This window comes from Melospiza melodia, chromosome 2 (assembly GCF_035770615.1).
Source record: "Melospiza melodia melodia isolate bMelMel2 chromosome 2, bMelMel2.pri, whole genome shotgun sequence".
Classification (NCBI taxonomy): domain Eukaryota; kingdom Metazoa; phylum Chordata; class Aves; order Passeriformes; family Passerellidae; genus Melospiza; species Melospiza melodia.
The window spans coordinates 80,018,719-80,037,623 of NC_086195.1; the positions used below are offsets into that span (position 1 = coordinate 80,018,719).

General features: G+C 43.7%; 1 protein-coding gene across 2 annotated transcripts; it reads right to left on the minus strand.

Moving 5' to 3' along the window:
- Positions 1 to 8,093: 8,093 nt before the first annotated feature.
- Positions 8,094 to 13,122, minus strand: GJB2 (gap junction protein beta 2). Of its 2 annotated transcripts, none has more exons than XM_063149004.1 (2): positions 13,016 to 13,122; positions 8,094 to 10,726 (listed from the first exon to the last, which is right to left on the minus strand). In XM_063149004.1, exon 2 carries the CDS (start codon positions 10,702 to 10,704, stop codon positions 10,027 to 10,029), a length of 678 nt encoding a protein of 225 aa, XP_063005074.1. In that variant the 5' UTR covers positions 10,705 to 10,726; positions 13,016 to 13,122; the 3' UTR covers positions 8,094 to 10,026. The 2 variants fall into 2 exon arrangements, with proteins under 2 accessions (XP_063005074.1, XP_063005073.1); XM_063149003.1 differs by having other exon boundaries at positions 12,971 to 13,122.
- Between the last annotated feature and the right edge of the window lie 5,783 nt (positions 13,123 to 18,905).

Sequence of the window (18,905 nt, forward strand, 5' to 3'; positions counted from 1 at the left end):
AAGCCTTTCGTGTGAGAGTGGTGAGTCAATGGGAACAGGTTGCCCAGATAAGTTGCAGATGCCCCATCCCCAGAAGTGTTCAAGGCCCAGTTGGATGGGGCCATGAGCAACATGGTCTAGTAGGTGTCCCTGCCCTTGGCCAGAGGGGTTGCAATTAGATGATCTTTAAGTTTCCTTCCAACCCAAACCATCCTATGCTTCTATGAAAGAATGACTTAAAGTGATAGGATGGCTCAACAGCTCTTCAGCAGTAACATATGAGTTTCTCTTGATTCTCTACAAAAACAGAACCTCACCAGTCATTCCCAAGGTTTTACTTAGTTAAAAAAAATCAAATAAAAATTTTGAGACACTCTGAGAAGCTGTGTGCAGCAGAGAACTGTTGAGAATCTGAATCTGACCATGCCCATGTTCTTGTATTCTTGCACTGCTTGATTGATCCCTATAAATATTTCAGCTGAAAGCACTAGAGAGGAAGATCTCTGTGGACCCTAAGCACTAGAGGTGGCACAAGGACAAATGACTGTTCAGAGATGGGTGATATATCTGAAACACAGTGCTGCCATGATTGTAAGTGTATCACAGGGCTGATCCTGAATCGCTGGCGCATGAGAGGCTGTGTTAGGGTACAGGATGGAATCCCAGCAGCTGCAGTAACTCCTAACATTAAAACTTTCCCCACACAGTGAAGTGTATCAGCTCATAAGTTTTAAGAGCATGAAGCACAGTGTTTCTCTGATGGCTTTCTCGCTCTCTGGAAGTTTCTAGTGGTATTTCCCACTCTCTGTACAATCTGGCCTTGACACTTGTTTTTTTAAGATATTCTTACTCAGGAGGGCAGTGAGATTCTAGAGTATCCTTTTAGTAGTGACACAGAAGGTTTTTATGATATAATCCTTCACATTTCAAACTAGGAGAAGCTGATGCAGTGCCTGCCTGCCATAAGAGCTAACAATTTCCTTTCCAAAAATTCCCTTCCAGGTTCATACAATAAGATATTTGGTCTGTCAGCAAAACCGTCTGGATCATTTGTAGAAAATGGGACAGGCAAGGATGCAAAATCCATGAGGAAAACTTGAAGGAAGCAGTTTGAAAAATGAAGAACCAATTAAGTACTGGTGAAAACCCAAGCCTGTGTCCTCAACATGAAAGCATATTGAGGACGTACGACTTGTTAGTCATATAGTAGATACACAGGAGTATCTGTAGTCGAACAAGGGGGTAAATAGAAAAAAAGTAGGAAAGAAAAATATGAGCCTATTCATTTTCTTTCAGAAAGAAAATAGGCTCATATTTAGTTAATGATGTTCAAAAATGTCTCTTCATGTGGAGTTTCTGACAGAAGGATTTCCTTGGAAGAGCCAACCTGCTGGTTTCCTCATTTATCTTTAAAGAAGCGCAGCATTGCTAGTTCTCATTATGTTTAAAGGGTTCCCTCCATTGACATTAACACTAGACAGCAACATACAAGGTGACATTTAAATTTTTGCATTAAAATGCACACTTACAAAATTTTCAGCCTTCCTTTAATTAACACGGAATCACAGAATGGTTACGGTTGGAAGGGACCTCTGGAGGTCATCCAGTCCAACATCCTTGTCAAGGCAGAGTCACCTGCAGCAGGTTACACAGGAACATGTCCAGCTGGGTTTTGAATCCCTCCAGAGAGGAATTAATTATCTTCTTTAGTACCATCTTTTGTCTTCCATCCAAGCCTCCACACAGGTGACAACCCTGTTCCACATGTAGGCAGACATTTAGCAGTACATGATGTGGCTGGCACAAAAACAATGTGAATTCAGGAAGTGGAGAAACAGTGCAGTCAAGCAGGTATTTTTAAGATTAGATGAGTCGGGTTTTCATTACAAGGTACACGGAAAGAAAATTAAAAATAGACACCAAGCTTTATGAAATGATAAAAAGATCTTGTAAGTTAAGGAGGTATTTCTTGATTGGTCTTAGTCTGAACCTGAGCTGCTGCTCAACAAGACAAATAGACATTTTGAGATCAGTACTGATCTATAACAATATTTCACCCCTTGCTATTTCTAATGTAAACATCTATTTTGAAGTACAGAAGAGGATCACTCTTATGTAAGTGTGCATCCAAGCACGGTCTGGTGGAAAGACCCCTGAACTGTGTGTGGTACATGTCTTCAGTCATAAGCCATGCCAAAGTGACACGTGGCTCAGCAGTGCTGACAACAGTTTTATCCACACAGTCAGCCGAAAAAAAGAGCTACAAATGCCTTCAGTTCAGCTCATTGTGTTAGTAAAGAGAACTGCACTTGACATGCCACTGCCCTACAGAAGATGGCACTAAAGATATTTAAATTATGGGAAAGGGTAATGCTACCTCCGGGAACACAGCTTGAAGCAAAGAAGATTAAAATCTCTAATTGTTTTCTACAAAGATGAATCGAAGGACTTAAGAATTAATTAAATGAAATGGCAATAAAAAGAAGGAAATGGCAATAAAAGGAAGTTGTAGTTTGATCTCATATTATAAACTAATTTTTATTATTGTACCAGTTAGTGATTAGTGTTCTGTTCTGTTCAACACTACTGCTAAGCACATCAGAGAAGGCAGTGCAAGAACTGGCGTCAGGAAGAATTAGAATGTCTACTTTTGTAGGATGCACTGTGAGTTCTAATGGGTAGGAATGGAGGCACAGGAAGACTAAATATCTTGTCCCAGCTTATATGGTTCTGAGAGTAGCAGAGAGACTCTGGGCTGGTGTTTCACCTACCAGAACCAGCTTCCTCTGGTCCTTTCTGGTTCTTTCCTTTGGAACCGTGGGAAGTCTCCTAATACTGCAATAAGAACAGCAACAACATAAACCTGAATGTTCTGGGATATGGAACAACAAGATGCTTTCCATTCATCTTCATGGAGTCTAAAGTTCCATGTAAGATGTAGCAGAGGAAGAACTAGAACTGTACAAGCCAGGTGACTGTTAGGAGGAAGAATCAAAAAGAGAGACACAGGACATGCAGACTCCTAAGAGGAATTAGGCCTGCTATCATTCTGTCATGGCGTGATGGTATTTTTTTTTTCTGACATTACAGTCAGAAATAGGAAATAAAAATATTGATGTTTGAAACACATCAATTCCTGCCACAACAGGAAATCTGGCAGGAATCTGAGCTGAAGAAAACAAATTTAGAATGCAGAGTTCAAATAGTTCACTGCTGAGTTAGTGAGTTAAATCAAGTCATACAGAAGTTGAGGAAACATTGTGTTGGAGCAAGGAAGACGGCCAGTAGGTGAGAAGCAGGGCCAGCAGAGACGAATAGGGAGCACGGAAGGGTACAGCAGCAAAGGGAGAATAGGCAGTTAAGGTTTTTGCCTTTCTAGTAGCAGTCACTCAGGAAAACACAGCCAGAGGCTGTGGTTTGAAATTGCAGCATGTGTAGCAGCAAATAACCTTCATGTTGCCAATCCCTCCACCCCTTCCAATCACTCCCTGAAGCTCCTCTTGCCCAACACCGTGGCCTACTGCCCCACAGTCCTGTCAGTGTGGAAGTTCATATGGCCTCCTTGTAATGAAGCTCAAGGAATTAATCCATCTGAAAAACAATCCAGCAAAGCAAATCATTTGTTTCTTCATCAGCTAAAAGAGTGAGCCAGGCCAGTGCTCAGCACAGCTGTGCAAACAACTGTGCTGGCTCAATGCAGGTCCTGGAGTTGGAGGCACCGTGTTGAATGGGGTGGGACAGACAGACGGGATAAGAATGAGCAGAAAGGAATGACATCAGTATGAGTGCCCTAAACTAGTATTGCCAGTGGGCAGTCATTGTGCCAAACCACAACCAAGGCTTCTAAACAAGGATGTTCTTTCTCATTGTGTTCAGGGTAAGAGCAAATACGGTGTGTTTTACCGGGCATATACCTGAATGTCATGCATTATGAACTTGCAAAGCCTCAAATAATTACTACCTTCCACGGCAAGAAACAGCAGTAGGCATCTTGCTTTAAAATAGAAAGAACAGTAAAATGTAAGGGAAAATTCCTCTACAAAATTCAAACTGCTGCATGATGTGCAGGTCTGCCTTTGGAATTAAAGAAATCAGTAGCACAAAATGGCATGCCACTGGTGGGAAATAATCTAGATGCTGATCAGGCTTCAGTGAACTCCACCAATGTTTGCACATATAGTAAAATGGGCAGCAAAACAGAACAGTGATCTGGGTTTCTGTCTTTCTCCTGTTGGGACAAATGCCTGTTTTGTGAGATACACACCCAAGGCATAAGGAGCTTTTTACTAACGGTGCTGAGAAGAAAAAAAAATCCATCACCAATTTCGCTTATATTAATTGGAGTTTTATTTACTCACAATACCACCTCATATACCTAGTTAAGTGGAACATACTATAGCACACCAATATCTTATTACAGTTGCTAAAAGCACAAAGGAACCGGGTTGACAGAGATGGTCTGGACAAACGCTGATCCTGCAAACAGACTTTTGGGTGCTTACAAGACTGAAAACCTAATTTCAAACATCCTGGTTTTTACAAATCTTGAATGCATACCAGTATGATGTTTTTTTTTCAAGGTCAATCACGTTATTGGGTAATGTTCCACGGATGATCTTCCACAAACTCCAGCTCTTTACAAAACTGTTTTTTGCTTCAGAACAGGTCTCCCATCCGAAAGTTTTGCAAGTGCTTCATGTTTCACAATAGAAGCGCTTACACCTTCCTACCTTCTAAAACTGCTATTGTTAAACCATTTCTCCCGGTGATAAAGATCTTACTGAATCCTAAGTATGTTCCCTTGTACCTGCAGCTCCTCCCAGCTGCATGCAGTTTATCCCATTTGGTGGATCCTGATGCTCTGACAATGAGTCATTATTAACTATTTTACTGCAATACACAAAAGCTTCTATCGTGGCATAGACAGAAATTATGCCTGACAAATCCGTGTTGCGATGTCTCATTCAGTCTTCTATCAGATAACAGTGAGGGAATGATGTAGTCAGTTTGCTGCTCTGAGTCTTTGTGCACGTGTGTGTAGAGGAATAACTGGGTTTTTTATCTGTGCTGGACAGGTTGTGGAAGCTGTTTAAACTGTATATTGAATACTCAGTCCTTGGAAAGGATGCAATACCTAGGGCACGGACATGACAAACTGTAAGCAGACATTACGCTAACGATGCAACATAATAGGTTTGAAATCTTTACCACACAATAATTATATTTTTTCTGGCACCTGTTGCAATGATCTTAACAAACAGTGTTTGATTAAACTGTTCTGATCCCTGCGAACATGACGCAGTTGTCCTTTATCTTTCAATTGGGAAAACTCAGGAACAATGAGAGTCAGGGTTGACTCTGTATACCAGGACGGCCATTACACTTTCAAATCAAGTGAAAGAAGTCTTGTGATGAAGAAAATGTTGATAGTTGGATGCTAAACAGATAGCAAGTTTTCCAATCATCACAACAGAAGTGCAGCATTCCTCCTGCTAATGTGTGGATTGCTGAGAGGTGTGGGAGGAGTTTTTATATGTTGTCATAAAGATTGAACCTCCACAGCAAAGTATCTGCAGAACACTTTTAAACCCTATTTCATTATCTTGATTTACACAGTTTTAAGCCTGCTACTGTCTTTCCCAGATGATGTGTCTAAATTACCACAATTGCCAAGACAACAGAAAATATACATCTTGCATAAGCAAGTAGACCTGCCCAGCACAGCTTGTCCATTGAAAAATGCCTTGTGCTTCAGACCAGTGTGTCTGCACCATACACTACAGTATTCCTTTTCCTGGGGACTGTTCCAGGCTGTGACTGGAATGCTGGCTCTTAGCACCACGCAGAATATATGCTGATGTTCAAAACATCCATCTACAACCTGCAGTCATTCATGGCTCAACTCTACAAGTTCTGAGTTCGCTGAAAACATACTTCCCTAAACTGTACATCATTCTGATACTGTATCACTCCTTTGCCACAGAGACTTATGCAAGCATCTGTCAACCTGGTGGTATTCTTGGAGACGATGTTTTTAATAGATAGCTAATTCAAATACGGTGGATTTGGCTATTCAAATACATTGATGTGAAATAATCTCTGAGTTAGTGGCAATGATTAAACTCTCAGAAAAGAGAGAAGGTAAATGCAATGATGTGACCAATTCTGGTATTTAAATCTACAGTAGGAGATGGGAGACCAACCATAGCAGGAGCAAGGAATGTTCTCAGAGATGGAGAGTCTGAGATGTGACTTGTTTCCTCATCTGGGCCTTCCAAATTAAAGGTAAGTGCATTTCCAAGCCTAGGTTATAAAGACTTTCATTTGGTGTCTAGGAAACTTTGTGTAGAAAATAGCCAAGTCAAAGCTGAGCCAGATTTATAGAAGAGAAACATAATCCATAAGAGAAAATGACAGTGACAAGCTAGGTTGGTCAGATGGGGACAAAAGTGTAGGTACCTTCTGAACTATCTTCAAAGTCATTACCATTAGTCTTAGCTCATTAAGCTTCAAATAGTTACCATTGCCCTTGCCACTGTCTGCAAACAAGTTCAAATGACCGTGTAGATAATAAGATGGTGAAAAATCAAATGACCCTGTAATACTCTGGGTAGTGGCTGTCCTGGACATCAGAACTGGTGAACAAAAATACAGTGCAATCCTTTAAGTGTGATTTTCAGGGTAAACCTCATTAGTCTAATTTTGAGGTGAGGAAATTATAATTAGAAGAAAAAAAAACCCAACAGATTAATTTTCATCATGTTTACTTTCTAGCAAAGTGCTTTTAGCTGTTCCTTACTGCTACAGTACACTTTTTACAAAATAAAGCAGCTTGTTAATAGAGGTGCTATTTTGAATTGAACCTCCATAGTACAGGATTGCATTTCTCTGTATGGACCATATAATTTGTCTTTTGTGTTTGTCCTATCAGATATAAAATAACTTAGCACACTGGCTTACAATATCTGTAAACAACCATAGGATATTTTTATATTTGTCTATGAAAACCTTTAATAAAGGTACTTCTATATCCAGAAGTCATAAATACAGAAGATCTATATTCTGGTTTTCTTTAAAGTCACTCCTTCTCCCAAGGTAGTTAGGATTTCTTTTCTGTCTGGGTCCATGAGTAACCAAGGAAGTTTGCTTCCCCTCATCTCCTCACTCTTCTGACAAACATGTTGCTAATTTTGGTTTCAAGGTTTTGGATCAAAGTTTAACCTGATTGAGTCAATGGTAATTTTTCCTGGCAATTTCAGTCAAAGAATAATTTCAGCCAGTCCCGTTCCTACACTCCCGAGTTCTAATATCACATTATTAGACACTTCATGGCCTGGCTGTGCTGGACACTGAACAATGAGGAATCAACTGCTTCTACAGTCATGACCTCAGATTTGTTGCTTAAGTTTTCAACATGCTTTGCGATCTCTACTCTGAGGAAAGCCTAGAAACTAAGTACCAAATGCAGACACTACTAGTGCATTTCAGGAAAGAACACACAATTTCAACACAGCAATGTATTTTAATCTGTGTGAAATCCATTTGGAGGTCAGCTATGCAGTGTAGCACATGTAGAAATAGGTGCAATTCCCATGTTCCTATAAAGTATCTGATGTTTTTCACAAAGAAGCTTTTCAGTCAAATTAAATGTACACAGATCTCAGAGCTATCATGGCCTGATGCTGCAGTTCTGGATCAAAGCCCTCTCTTGGCTACATCCACTTTCCCCAGCACTATCTTTTTTTGCTGTCTGATAATCTTGTTGCCAGACTGCCAGCTGAAGATAACTTCATAGTGTTAGTGGTAACAGTTTTGGTGTGTCTCATTCCAAGTTCCAGCTAAATTCAAAGGCAGGTGGTGAAAACAAACTCTTTCCCTATGGAGCTGGTTAAGTTTATCATTGGCCTTTTCCAGCTGCAAGGCCGTCTTAAGCAGCAGATTTGATTTCAAGTGGAGATTTCAGGGTAACAGGCAGTGTAACCAGTGGAAACACCAACCTGCAGCAGAAAGCTAAAATCCTTACACCAGCCCTTGGTTATTGAGTATAGTATTGGTGCACATCCACTATGGTAAACAGATTTTTATTAGACACATTAGGTAGCACACAGCATGTATAAGTAATACAGAAAACAGACACCACAAAAGTGCTTTAATTGTAATTTCAGGAAAAAAAATCTTGTTACAAAAGAAATGTAATACTAGAGCACTGGGACTAGTTTGCTCTTTTTGTACATGTAAATGGAATAATGCAGGAACTCTATCAAGCACAAACCTGGTATGTACCAAAGTGTGTTCTTTGGAGTTGAATTAAGGATATTTTCACAGTCCAGGTTTCCAGTCCAGCTCATTATGAATGACCTTCTAACGTTTTCATGGTTCTGAGGATGGTGTTTTTATGGTTTTCTTGCTTTCCTCTTAGATGACAGATTGCCATCTGCAGTCAAGTTGTAACAGTGGATGTATCTCACAAGCAAGGTAAGCCTATTTATGCTCCACTTTCAGGGCACAGTGAATTCATACAGTTTTGTTTACTCCAACAGTGACAAATTTAAATGTACTGTAAAAGATTAATGCAAATAGAGAAGCTGAGCTAGTGCTCATTCCTTTGAGAAAAGCCAGTCATTATAGCTAAGGAGGAGAAACAGCTTTCTATAAGTGGGTTCAATGGGCACTTGGGAGATCAACTGCGTTGCCCTATGTTCCATATGCTGCCCATTACAGACATAAAACACCTTTTGAGACAAGACCAGACTGACTCATATAGTAGTTCAAATTACTAATATACAATTTACAGCACAGCAGTGTGAACTTTAAGGAAAATACCAAGTTCCCTCTCATTTGTGATTGGGTCCCTTTGTTATTTTAGCTCTCCAAACTGTCTGTAATTCCTGCTAGGCCAACTTTAAGAAAAGGAATGGTGATTTAATCTCACTATGTGGAATGTCAGAGAGACTGGGAGTGGTTTGCTCAACTCATTTGAAGGGCACCTCAGATAGGGAGAAGGCTTTATGAAGAAGAGCTAGATAGAAAAAAAAGGAACAATTGAATGAGCACTGGATATCATGTTGTAATTTGAAGCACTTCTTTTGGATAACCAGCAGAACAAAAAAAAAAAAAAAAGGCTTTTTTTTCTTGGTTTTTATTAGAAAAAAAAGTTTTAAGAGTATATAGCTGAGTGAGGCACAGTCAGATGGTAAAACATCTCTTTATCAGATGAAGTCTACTGTACTAAGATTCTTCACACCATATTGTGAGAGAACAAGAGAAGTTATTGCACTGCCTCCTTCCTCCCAGAGGTGACAACCCCTTTTTTCATCTGATCAAGAGAATGAAAAATTAACTTCATTCCTCCCAACTGCTGTAGTCTTTGTGATTATGGGGAGGCAGCATTGACCTAATGGCATTCACAGGCAGCTGACACTGGCCACCCCCAACCCTTAAGGAAATGCTTCTCAGTGCAGGCAAGAAGATGAGAAGAAAAAAACATGCTGGTGCCCAGCAAAGCTGACAGCATGCACTGCCAGAGTATCTTTGTTCCTACACCATTTTCTTGCCCTCCAGATTACTTAGAGAGGACACCTAGTATAAACACAATCACCTCCCTGTCTTTTTCCTTCTCAAAATCTGTGATGTGCACCAAGAAAATCCTTTACCGCACTTTTCACCAAAAGTCTTTGATACTCTGTTGCCTCTGAGCCAACACAGTGTGTTTGTGATTCCTGCATGTCCTCTGGGCACTAGAGCCTTCTCTGGTCCTTTCCACTCCCAGTGTTTGAAGAGCTAGCTGTCCCAACAATAGGATCCCAGCAGTAGGCATACTTGGAGAAGCTGGTGCCAGAAGGCCACTCTCTCTAATTGTGGATGCAGGAATACTGATCTTTAAAACCTGCCTTAGCACCAGCTTCCCGGGGAGGCTATCAGTTTTAAAACACAACAGAACATTCATTTTTTATCCTTTCCTTGAGTATGAAAATATTGTTTATTGTTTTCTTACACCTAAGAAAGCTGAAGGGAAATGGGGAGCCAGTAAATCCTGAACCCGGGGACTTATTTCAAAACTGTTGCTTTCCCAGATTCTTTTGTGCAAACTTTTATCACTAGGTAGCACAACTCAGCCAGATTCAACATCATGCAGATCCCAGATACAGCAAGCATGAAAATAGTAAATGTGGTTTTCTCAGTGGGCCGAGACACGAAACAATCCACAGTGTTGGGGCAGGGCCAAGCGTCGCACTTCACCAGGCGGGGCATCTGGAACCCATCGTACATGTAATAGAACACGTACATGAAGACAGCCTCAAAGATGATCCTGAAGAAGATGCTGCTGGTGTATGTCCACCACAAGGGGCCCCGAATGTGAAGCCTTTGATTTTTTAGCTCTTCAATATCAATTTTCTCACCGTTTCTGAACCGCCTTTTCTTCTCATGCCTGGTGTAAGCCACGTGCATGGCCACCAGCAGCGCAGGTGTGGAGACAAAGATCAGCTGCAGGGCCCAGAGTCTGATGTGAGAGATGGGGAAAAAGTGATCATAGCAAACATTTTTGCAGCCAGGCTGAAGCGTGTTGCAGACAAAATCTTGTTGTTCATCTCCCCAGACTCTCTCTGCAGCCACAACCAGGATCATGATACGGAAGATGAAGAGGACTGTGAGCCAGATCTTCCCGATACTGGTGGAGTGCTTATTTACACCTCCCAAAACACCCTGCAGAGTTCCCCAGTCCATCTTCTCTTCTGTGTCCTTTTACCTGCAGGATGACACAATACACAGAATGGTCACTTTTCAAACTGTGAAAAATCAACTCTAAACCCGTGAAAAAGAGAACTTACTAACAGTCTCTCCAGAGCCATAGGCAAGTGTAAGTCACTTTCATTTATGTCACCCATATGTTTATGGATTCAAACAACTTATTAAACTCTCTTTTCAGAAGTTTATGATGGGACAAGCATACCTCAGTGTATTCCTCAACAAGGCTTTGGGCAGGAAATTAGTTCATCTTAATACAGTTCCTCTGTACATCCTCCATGTTCTCCTGCCCTTTCTGTGGTGGACTCTGGTTAGTATTTTGCCTTTCTGTGTACTTCCCAAAGCAAGAGAAATTACTATCACTGCACGAGTTAAGCCACATCTAAACAAACTAGAGTCTTCTCTAGCATTTTTTACAGGATTTCTTTACCAACACCATAGCCCTAGAAGGCTGAGGTGCTTTCTTTGTACCAGAGGCAAGCACTATTTGGCCTTTTTCAGCAGTAGTCCTTGCTCCACACAGACACCTGCAGCAGGCCTCCAAGGCTTTCTGTTGCAGCTCAGACAAGGCCCTTAATCTCAAAAGGGTAATGTTTGAATTTGCCAACACTGGTGAAAAGCCTCAAGCCAGCTCTGTCAGGGCTGCATGCTTATATAGCACAAACCAGCAGGCAAAGGCAGATAGAGCAGAGCCTGCCCTTCCACATTCATTGCTATGTCATCCAAAAAAGGAGGCAGGCAGAGTCACAGAGTTGAGAAGAAAAAGCCCTCGTCTGAAGAGTTTATGTTGATTTTCTAGATGCTATCACACTCCAGCAGAATACAGAAAGTCAAACATCAGAGAAGTTCCATTTCAGCTTTCCTAATTCTCTCAAAAAACTAAAATCCACTCTTTGCCATTTTTGAAAGTAAGTTTTGCTGAAGTTCAGACCTCAGTCTCAGGGCTCAGCTTTCACTGATTGCAGTCATTTGGAAGCTATCACTGAAGTGGACAAAAACACTTTGAAACCCGACCTGGGAACCTGCATAGCTGGTCCATCATGTCTCAAGGCTAGACTGGGAGAGCCACAGGGGCCATGGATAAGAGCTCCATCTCCTCTTGGTGCTGGCTGTGTGCTGTGGGGAGAGCATGGTACCTTGCAACACAACACAGGCCAAAGTCTACAAAAATCTCTCATTCTCACACAGCAGAGAGGGGGGCAAAAAAAAAACTTTTTACCCTGGTGCAGTTACATCCCAACCAAAGGACAAAACGTGCCCCAACACATACCCTTGGTACGAGGGCCTAGCTTGTACGGACAAGCCTGGAGGCAAGAGGGAGAGGTCAGATTTACTGTGATGCGGAAAGGTAAAACTGGGTAAGGCAAAAAAGAAAACAACTTTGAGAAGATGACTGGAATTCCTGAGACTTCTCATGCTTTGTCTCTGCTGAAACTGGCACCATTTTATACTGAGCTAACCTACAGGCTAAGATGAGATAGCTGCATAATTCTGTTAAGAATTCCCTCATATCTGTTGCACAGTCAACAAAATGAAGTCAATTAAACCTTCACAAGAAGCTAATCAGAACTGAAAGAAAGTCTAGAAGTGCATATCGCTGAGCTGAACAGCCTGGGTTCCAAGTGCCATCTCACACTGCAGTTCCGAACCAAGGCTGCAACTTTTGGGGTAGCAACAAACTCTTCCCCCTCTTATCTGCCACTACCGAAACACTGCAGTAGGTTGGTAGGGAGCCAATCTATCCGGACCCCCAACTTGCCAACCAAGACACCGTTATTGAAAACCACTCCAAGCCCCCACTCTGGGTTAGTAGCTGGATGCCAGCCCCTCCCTCCCACCAGCCGACCTTTATCCCGCCGAGTTCCCGCGCGGCTGCGAGCCCTCAGCGGCGGGAAGCGGCAGGATTGCCGTCCGCTCCTGTCAGCGGGCACCCGGGGCAAGCACCGGCTTCGGCTCGGAGCTCCGACGGCTCCTCCCGGGACGGGCCGCGCGGTCCGAGCTCCGGCCGGCCGCAGTCACCGCCCCGGCCCCTGCCCCGCCGCTCCCGGGGCTCACAGCCCCCGCCCCAGCGCGGCTCGCCCAGGGCCGGGGCTGCGGCGTGGCTGCCCCAGAGCCGCCGGGACGGCCCCGACCCGAGCCCCACTCCAGCACACGGGTCGCCACCCGCTCGGAGGGGCGCACAGCCTAATCCCACCTCGGTCCCGATCCCACCGCTGCGGCACGCGGGAGCCGCTCCGCACCTCACCTGGCACGGCTGGGCAGGACACAAGGAAACCGCTGCGGACCTCACCTGGCACGGCTGGGCAGGACACAAGGAAACCGCTGCGGACCTCACCTACACGGCTGGGCAGGACACGCGGGACGCGACAGGCGCGCCGTGCTGCCCCAAGGTCCGCCGGTGGCTGCGGAGCGGGCGGCCCCAGCCTCTCTGACCCCGAGCTGTAAGGTCCCGCCCCGTTCACCTGCAGCCGCTTTTAACCCGCCCCCGCCCGCCCCCGCCCGCGCCCCGCTCCTCCGGCCGCCCGCGGGGGCGGCGGTGGGAACCCGGGGCGGGGCCGGGCCGAGCCGAGCCGGGCCGGGGGGCTGAGACGCGGGCGGCGGCGCTGGGCTCTGCCGTGCCGGGCTCTGCCGTGCCCGGGGGCGGGAGCTGCTGCGGGCGGAGCGGGACTGGGGCCGGTGCCCCCCGCGGGAGCGCCCTCGGGTTCGCCCGGCGCGTCCGTGAGCACAGGGCGCGCATCGGGCGGAGCGCGCTCGGTACCCTGCAAATGCGGCCCGGCGCCCCGATTGATTCCCAAGTGTTGGCAGAAAACACGTCCCGCAGGGAAATCAGTCCCGCGGGACGCTCCGAAACTGCCCCTGGACCGTGGCAGCTGGAGGAAATCGTCACCTTGAGAAAGTTGGTACAATGTTCAGGTAAAACGCAGCTCCCATAGATTTTCTCCGGGGTAAGGCAGGGCTACGGAGAGAAACCTCAGAGACCTTCTTAGAAGGCCTGAGTTTGGAAGACAAGGAGTAGGTAAACTAGCTAATGAATTGATAATTAAAAATTCTCGGTGGCCAGATGTAGGGATAACAAGGGCACCAGACAGCTAAAGGCAGGATAGAAGTAAGATCTTGGTTTTTCTTTGAGAAAGAATTCCTCACTAGGGTGCACAGCCCTGATTTTACTGCTACTGCGCAGAGGGAGTGAGGATTAAAGTTGGTTTTGTGAAAGTAATCTAGCAGGAAGTATAAAGGGTGACTCAAATCAGAGTTGCCATGTGAAGATCTGTCACTAGGTGTTATTTGTCTGGTGATTGACCTCTGTTGTTCACAATAAAAAAATAAAAAAAATTTCTTCTTATTATGGTACTCTTTAAGCCTCATCTTTAAGGAAGGGTTTTGTGGACAAAGTCCAAGCCATCCAGGTATGAATTACTTGTATCAGCACTAGAAGCCCTTACCTTGGGCTTTGCTTGTACATGTAAAGTATACCCAGTGTTGCTGTCAGGCTCAGGTGAGCCTCACACAGTCGGCACTTCACCCAAAGCATCCAACCAAGCATGACTTCTATTAAATGATGCTTCATTACAACTTAGTAAAGAGTTTTGGCTTTTCAAAACACTGACAAAAATTCCTACCAGAAATGAATGCTGTGTTAAAAAGGATGTGTAGGAAAAATAATAAAAATTTGTCTGAGTATAAAAAGTGTTGCTGAAAATGCTGTGTTTGTTACTGCATATTGAAGTAAATATCAATATATTACATCTAGTACCGAGTCTGGTTTTGTGACATGTGTCTGGGAGTAGAAATGCTTTCATCAGTAGGGACTTAATTAATATTTAATTTGATCTAGTAATTTGTATAGAATTACTAGAAACTTGAATTTGTGTGTGTATCTGCAAAATTACAAATTAATTTGTCTTTGCTGTCAGAGGTATAAAAAGTTAAGTTGGACTTCATAGGATATTCTGAGTTGGAAGGGACACACAATGATCATTGAGTCCAACTCCTGGCCCTACACAGGACACCCCAAGAGTCACACCATGTGCTGGAGAGCATTGTCCAAACACTTCTTGAACTGTGTCAGGCTCGATGCTGTAACCACTTCTCTGGGGAACCTCTTCCAGTATTCAACCACCCTCTGGGTGAAAAACCTTTTACTAATATCCAGCCTAAACCTCCCCTGATACAACTTGAGGCCATTCCCTTGGGTCCTGTCACTGATCATCAAAGGGGAGAGGTCAATGTCTGTCCCTCCTTCTCCCCTCACAAGGAAGCTGCAGACTGCAATGACGTCTCCCCTCAGTCTCCTCCAAGCTGAACACATCCAGTGACCTCAGCCACTCCTCACATGGGTTCCCCTCAAGGCCTTTCTCCACCTTGTTGCCCTCCTTTGGACACTCTCCCATAGTTTAATGTCTTTTTTGTGTTGTGGCACCCAGAACTGCCCCCAGCACTGGAGGTGAGGCTGCCCCAGCCCAGAGCAGAGCAGGACAATCCCCTCCCTTGCCCAGCTGGCCGTGCTGTGCCCGATGCCCCCAGGACAGGGTTGGCCCTCCTGGCTGCCAGGGCACTGCTGGCTCATGTCCAGCTTGGCACAGACCAGGACCCCCAGGTCCCTTTGTGTGGCACTGCTCTGCAGCATCGCATTCCCCAGTCTGCCCGTACACCCAGGGCTGCCCCATCCCAGGTGCAGAATCCAGAACTTTCCCTTCCTGATCTTCATCTCTTTGGTGACTGCCCAGCCCCCTCATTTGGCCAGGTCTCTCTGCACAGCCTTTCTGCCCTCAGGCAAGTCGACAGCTCCTCCCAATTTAGTGTCATTGGTGAACTTAGCATATCTTTGAGTCCTGCGTCCAAGTCATTTATGAAGATGTTGAAGAGCACAGGGCCTGAGAGGGAGCCCTGTGGAACCCCAGTAGTGACAGGTCACCAGTCTGATGTCACCCCATTCACTGGAACCCTTTGTGCCCAACCCATGAGCCACTTGCTCACCAGTTTGCATGACATGTTTATCCCGCTGTGTGCTGGACGTTTTTTTCAGAAAGGCACTGTGAGAGTATTGAAAGTTTCACTGAAATCTGAGACCCTTAAATAATCTAAACAGAAAGATCTCAAATAGTTAACTATTTTTTAATGAAATGACACTCAGGTTTGATAGATGGTAATTGTAAATGCTTGGAAGAAATTCACAGCTTGTGTTGCTCAGTACTGCCACAGTGTTTTTCATTTACAATCAAACTAATTCTGTGTTAAAGCTGAGTGCTCCTTTTAGTTTCCCTGATTTTTGTTTGCTTGTTCATGTATGCAATGTTTTATTTGGGAAGGAGAGGGAAATGATAGCAAGGAATTCTGACAGAGTATAGATCCCGGGTTACAGGCTTGTTGTATACACTTTTCTTAACACCTGTCTCATTGGCAGGAGGTGCAAGAGACAAGTTTTAACAACTCTGGAATTTTCAAAGGTCCATCTGTAGGCAAGGGGTAGCATTGAAGCTGGTGAATGCTATGAAGTGTTCATTTACATAAAAAACGTTGTTTCTTGTGGCTCATAAAGTAATGCGGAAATAAAAGCTTCATAAAAATAGGAAAATAAATACTGTTGTCACTTCCTCAACTCAGAAACAGGTTTTAGCTTATCTCAGGATGGCAGAAATCTTGGCATCATCTCCCCGTAATGCCCTATGGCTTTCTAAAGACTGTGTCTTCATCTCTGCTTTCAACAGCCCCCAGGCACGTCCAGAGGCTCCGTCTGGATCTATAATTTTAATATTCTTGATAGCATTTGTTTCACTTTCTGCTTTGCCTAACTATGTTTTGATGTGACCTCTATATGGCTTATATAAATATTTAATATTTATACCATATATGTATAAAAATCCACATGATCCTGAAGTAATTAACTCAGTAGCTTAATTAAGTGTGGTGAAAGTGAAAAAACTTTCATTTCCTATTAACTTGCTCTTATATAATTACACGGGACATTCCTGAGTCCTCATCATTGGGAGTAATAGCTAATTATCTTTTCCTGATCATCTCCTTTAAGAGTATAAACTTCTGAGAGCCTAAACTTCTGTCATATCCTCTCTCCATCCTTTTTATTCTGTGCTGAAAGGCCTCATTTGTTGAAGCTCCATGCAGGAGCTGTTATATAACTTTATGATTCTTATCACAACTTGTGATGTGTGTCATTTTTACAAGAGCAGTCCAAGTACCTGCACAGTTTATAAATTCACAGAGCAATGCTTCCTATGGCATTTGCCATCATTTTCTGGTAATCCCTGTTTACTTGTTTTCATTTTTCAGGCACGTTATAGCAATAAGTTGATTTTTTCATAGATTCTTTCCCAAGCATTGTTAGAAATTAGAACGGTACCTCCTGGAGTACACATACACCCATACACTTAAATAGGTGTATTTTGAACTAATTTGCACACTGTGTATTAGTTTGCATCAGCAGATGCCCGGGTTCACTTGCAATTTTATTATCCTGTTACACTGGAAAAGATCTGCTGCTCCTCATGGTCAGGTTTAGTTTTGACTACCACAAAGCACTGCTTTTACAGTTCACAAAGATTTTGATTTTTGCTGATTCATAAGTGCAGCAACCTCCTTATTCACCTCTTTTGCTTCAAATGGGGCTCTTTCAACACTTAGCAGCTTACTCACTACTTGTCATGCACAACTGTCATTTTATCAATTGGAAATGCAGCTACAGACTCAGACCACACTTTGGAAATAGTTTTCCTTTCTTTGAGGCTGGATTAAACATGTCAAACCTGGCATTTTTGCACTATCATCAGCAATAAAAGCACCTTCCCAGTTCAACTCAGCATGTGTAACCAGTTTGCTCTGCTGTTCAAACACTCATTTTAGTCATTATATGACCAAAAATACTGTACTTGCTTAGCCCTTGAGCAAATAATTTTGTCTCCTTCAGTATCTTTCAAGTATATTAGTGTCTGAAATACATACCCAGTAATTTTTATTACATGCACTTTAATTGCCCTCCCAGCCTTTTAAAAAATAAGCCTTTTATTTTATAGAAAAGTGCCTGAAGTGCTGTTGGCAAGGTCTGCCTAATACAACTATTATTAGTTGTAGGAGCTCAAATCCATAAAGCCATAACTCCCATGTCTATTACACAACATTAATTTCTTACAGCTTACAGAGCCACCATGTTGGGTATAACTGCCTCCTCTCTCCCCACACAGAAGTAATGGGCTCATGTGTCATTTTCAGGGAACATTTTATTTACAAAGAACACATGTTCATTGTTTGACGTAAATACTTCGTCACTTTATCATCTTCCAGCTTTTTTAACAGTAAAATGTGATAAAAATACTTCTGTGGTTTATGGTGTAGGAGGAGGATCAGGGACTGAGAGGCTGCTCTGTGAGTGAAAACAGCGCTCAGCATGCTTTGAGAACTCAGCTCGATGTAAGGGCTGCACAGATGCTGGCTTGTGCCAGTGTTGCCGCAGGTGACTCTCAGTTCTCTGGCCATGGCATCAACCCCTCGATCATCACAGTCTCCCAAGGCTTCTCCTCCTCACAAAGCTTGAGACCCCTGACAAAAGAAGGCAGCACAGAAGACATCATCCTTCTTTTATGAATTATTTGAACTATGCCTAGTTCAAATAATTGAGGAGACTTCTGGAGAGGGACGCAGCGTCTGGTTTGCTTCTCCGAGTAAGAGTTGTCTTCCAGAAGTTCCTCAAAATCATCTTCCAAATTTATTTCATAAAGCAGCATGGGTTCTGCCTTTTCTCTTGGCTGGGCAGGTCAACAAGGAAGTTAAACAGTTTTCATCATTTAGTCCAGCTGAGAAAAAGACACTTTAACACAACACTTAGTGACACAATTTAAAGTGTCAATAGCTGCCCGATCCTTTGTTTCAACCCCCTGTGGCAACCAGAATTTTCTTTGTAGTAGCTCTTTGCCTTTCCTCCCTAATTAGAATAGATAAGGAAGCTTCCCTCAGCTTCTCAGGTCGTTTGTCCAAGCCCTGCAGCTCCAGAGACACCTTCACAGTGCCACCGCCTGTCCCCTCAGGAGGCACCTGGCTGCCCAGCTCACCTTGCAGCGCTCAGGGTCTCCAGCGCCCTCAGCATCACATGGACACCGCTAGCTGCTTGTGCACAAAGGCTCAGACCCCCTCACGGGTGGGACAGAGTCGGTGGGTAGGACCCCTATTTC